General features: G+C 44.3%; 1 protein-coding gene across 1 annotated transcript in view; it reads left to right on the top strand.

Annotated features, from left to right (window-relative positions):
• The window catches only part of ERP27 (endoplasmic reticulum protein 27), an 18,814-nt gene that overhangs the window by 11,951 nt on the left and 2,705 nt on the right, over positions 1 to 4,158 (top strand). The window contains exon 4 of the mRNA XM_003797789.2: positions 270 to 386. Coding sequence (XP_003797837.1) covers positions 270 to 386 — 117 coding nt within the window. The remainder of the gene's footprint in view (positions 1 to 269; positions 387 to 4,158) is intronic.

Here is a 4,158-nt window from a genome sequence, read left to right as displayed (position 1 = left end):
AGGCTTTTAGAAGCTACTCTGCTCTTCCTTGGGTGAAATGTTGGCCTGGGATTCCCCTGTTACGACACCTGCTATAGTGCGTGAACATTTTTCTTCCCTTCTCTGTATTTTACGGGATGGTATGTCCCTCAGGGGCAGGAACACTTTTTATTTACCTTTGTGACTTCCTGCTTTTACTCAGTGCTTGTCCTAGGGTAGTCGAAAAACATTTATCAGTGAATGCGGAAAGACAGAGCAGTGACAATTTAACTCTTTTTTGTGTTACCCAGGTGGATAATGAACAACTGGATTTAGAGGATGAAGTCATTGAAAGCATTGATGCCACCAAATTAAGCCATTTCATCGAGATCAACAGCCTTTACTTGGTGACAGAGTACAACCCTGCGGTAAATGACAGTCCCTATCTCCACCTTTAAGTCCTTCAGTCAGGGAGGGTGTGTGTCTTCATAGCAGAGGTTCTGTCCTCCCAGAGTTATGACCCTTTGACTAGTGCCATTAATTGAACACCTAGTAAGTTGCCTATGTTACTATTCTTACTGCAACCCTGTAAGATGGATGGATTTATCCTTATTAAACAAAGAAACAGAATCAGACAAGTTAAATGGCTCACTATGCTCCTAGTAAGAAAGAGAGCCAAAATGCCCAGTTAGGTGACTGGTTGAAAACTTCTCACTTTTGCTGCCTGAGAGGGCTCAGGGAAGGCAACTCCAACCCAACCAATCATCTCCGTCATTCTTCTCAAACCTCAATATTTAAGGTCCATGTTTTTTTTCTCAAAAGCATCAGTGATCAATACTTTTGTAAATTACAACAAAAATATTTAAAGGGAGGCCACACATCACATATTTGGATGTCATAGCAGTGTTAAATTTCTAAAACACAAATGTTTCTAAATACCTATCTGTATTTTCTGTCTTACATCCTTATGGACCAGTAGTAACAAGCAGCTCCCGGTCTGGCACCAGCTGGGAACCATGCTTGGATTGGCTCATGCCTACATCCAATCCTCCTTACACCTCAGCTTTCTCCCTGGGTGTGCCCTGTCCTCTGGCACTGCATGCTGTATGCAGTTGGGATAAAGTTTGATCATCTCCTGGCCTTCTCATACTCCATGGTTTACAGCCTTATCTTACATGTACAGTATTGCCCTTTATTTTCCCTGAAATAGACCCTGGAATGATAGAGCATTAAGATCTGGTCGTCTACTTCAGAAATGCTGTACATTCTCCAGTAGCACCACTTAACATGCATGTTATGATTTTTTAGAACTTATAAAGCTTTTTCACACTCATGTTCCCATTTAATCCTCATGCTAATTTTGGGGTTTTTTTTAAGACAGAGTCTCACTTTGTTGCCCTTGGTAGAGTGCCTGGCGTCATAGCTCAGAGCAACCTCAAACTCTTGGGCTCAAGTGATTCTCTTCCCTCAGCCTCCCAAGTAGCTGAGACCACAGGTGCCTGCCACAATGCCCGCTGTTTTTTAGAGACGAGATCTTGCTCTGGTTCAGGCCGGGCTCGAACATGTGAGCTCAGGCAATCCACCCACCTCGGCCTCCCAGAGTGCTGGGATTATAGGCGTAAGCCATCACGCCCAGCCTCTGATTTTTTTTTTTTTTTTTTGAGGTAGAAGAGAGTAAAGTTTTATCCTCATTTGATAGAATAGATAAATCAAGATCCAAGTAACATTATTCAAGATCACATGATGAACAGACAGAAAGGCATAATTTAAAGCAGAAAAAAAAAGTAACTGATGGTTAATTCACTCATATTGTTTATTTCCCTTTTATAGTAGAAGAAATGGGAGTTCAGAAAAGTTAAGTCACTTCTTCAAGGCCATATGGCTAGTAACTTGAGCTTCAGAGACAGCCTACACACTTACCCTGCTTTTTCACCACTGGTCTATGTGACTCAGTCCTGTGGTTTCTCTAATGCCCCACACCACCTCCAGTAGAAACATCCCTTTTCCTGTGAACTAAATCCCTGCCCATCTCTCAAACATCTTTATCTCTGTGGAGTTGGTGGCTCTATTTCGACTTCTGCTGAGATTCCAAACGCATACCCCTGTAGGGCATTGACAGCAATAATCCAGAAGACATTCTACTATATCATCATCACTTGGTCTTTCTATCTATGGAGCTGTCAGGAGTGCATGTGGGGCCAGAAAAGATGATCTTATGGTCCCTGAGCTCGGATCAGGTGTCCTGGCATTCTGCAGGCTAGCTAAGGCAGGGGGAAAGACTGGCCTTCCTGAGCGCTCACACCTGGCTCCCCTCTCCTCTTACAGTATCTTTTTTTAAGTTCCACATTATCAAGGCAGTGAGCTCTTAGGCCTGGCTCACCTCTCATCTTACAGTGATAATCTTTTTCAAGTTCCATATTATTAGGCAGAGCATATCAAGAGGAAATTAGACAACAATTTCTCTACAGCAGCAAGTTCACTATTTATTGTTATTATTTTATTTCTCACTTGGAGAGTGGCCCATTCTACTGTAGCTATTTCTTATCTGCTGCTAGAGCAGAGGTTTGTAGCAGTAGCAACTGGGCAGAAAATCCCAAGTATGTGTTTGACCTGCCAACCACCTTTAATGCACACACTTACCAGGTGGCTTCAAACTGAAAAATCAGGTTGCTTCTGTTAAACTAATCTCTTCTGCCATAGCCGGTCCTTTCTGCTAAAACAACCGTAGCTTTTAACTCCTTGGCTTTTACGCCTTAATTCTTCTTAAGAATTATCCCCCGTCTCTGCGTTAAGAGGGTAGATGCACACTCTTAAGTAGCAGAATGTAGTAAACTAAGAGTGACACTGCTTGTCGCATAATCTCCCAAAGTAAAATCTAAGACCTGGTTTCAAACTCCAGGGAGAAATCTTCAGAAGGAGCACACTGGGTCCTCCTTGACTACATAGGGGTCGCTGCAGCCGAGAGTTTTGGGGCCTCTCTGAGGAACAGTCTGGAGTTCCAGGAAGAATCCTGCCTGGATGCCTCTTTCCTGTCCTCCGAGACTCTTCCCAGTGGTTTGCTCATCCACCATAGTCTCTCTTCCCATGTACACGTCAGTATCACAGCAATGTTTGCTGTGTTTAGAAGGAGAGGTGGAAAGAAACGGGATTTGTCTGAAGTAGACATGCAGCACCGTTTCCGAACAGTGTGATGAAGGGAACTAGTGCCACAGTTCCACCCTCTCTCTCCTCTGCTCCTGGCTGCTTCTGTCCTGCTCGCCTAAGTCATTGGCAGCCCCATGGGGAATGGTCACCTCTCGTCTGCAAAAAAGAGCCAATACTTCTGGTCTTGCAAAAAGCTGACTTTCTCGCTGACCTTAGGTGGGCTGGTTCCACCACACCTAAGGCTGAACGTGCTCACAGAGGTTTTGCCATCCATTGTGCATGAGGCAGTCCACCCTCCCTCACGATCAGGGGCATGCACTCTGGAGCCAGGCTGCCCGGTATGAATCCCAGTCCACCACCGATGTGACTTTGAGAAAGTTATGTTGAGAATGCCTCGGTTTCCTCATCTGAAAAATTAGAACCCTGAAGATTAAATTGGCTATTATATGTTAAGAGTCAAAAACAGTGCCTTGCACGTAATGAACACTCGATACGTGTGAACTACTAACATATAGGGAAAGGCCACATGTTAAGTGTCTCTGACAAGGCTTGCAAAATGAAGAGAGAATTAAAAAAACGTGATGAATATGCTACATGGTATATTAGTTGTCTACAGCTGTACAACAGATTATTTCAAAAATTGGCAGCATCTTCAAACAAGAAACATTGATCATCTCATGAAGTTTCTATGGCTCCACCAACTTGGGGTGGCTGAGCTATGTGCTTCTGGCCTGGGATCTCTTGTGAGGTTGCAGTCATCAGTCGGGGCTGCTGTGATCAGAAAGCTTGACTCGGGGTGGGGATCTCCTTCCCAGATGGCTCACTCACACGGCTGACGAGCCAGTGCTGGCTGTTAGAAGGAAGCCCCAGCTTCTCACCATGTGAACTTCTTCATAGGGTTGCTTGGATGCCCTACATGGGGCTGGATTTCCTGAGGGAGGGATATAAGAGAGAGCAAAGCAGAAACCACATGTCTTTTCTGACTTAACTCAGAAGTCACACTCCAACATTTCTGTAATATTGTCTTGATTATTCAGTGCAGCCCTCTTCAGTGTC

This window comes from Otolemur garnettii, unplaced genomic scaffold (genome assembly GCF_000181295.1).
Source record: "Otolemur garnettii isolate 467f Iridium unplaced genomic scaffold, OtoGar3 scaffold00124, whole genome shotgun sequence".
NCBI classification, from domain to species: domain Eukaryota; kingdom Metazoa; phylum Chordata; class Mammalia; order Primates; family Galagidae; genus Otolemur; species Otolemur garnettii.
This window is presented reverse-complemented; position numbering and strand designations above follow the sequence as displayed.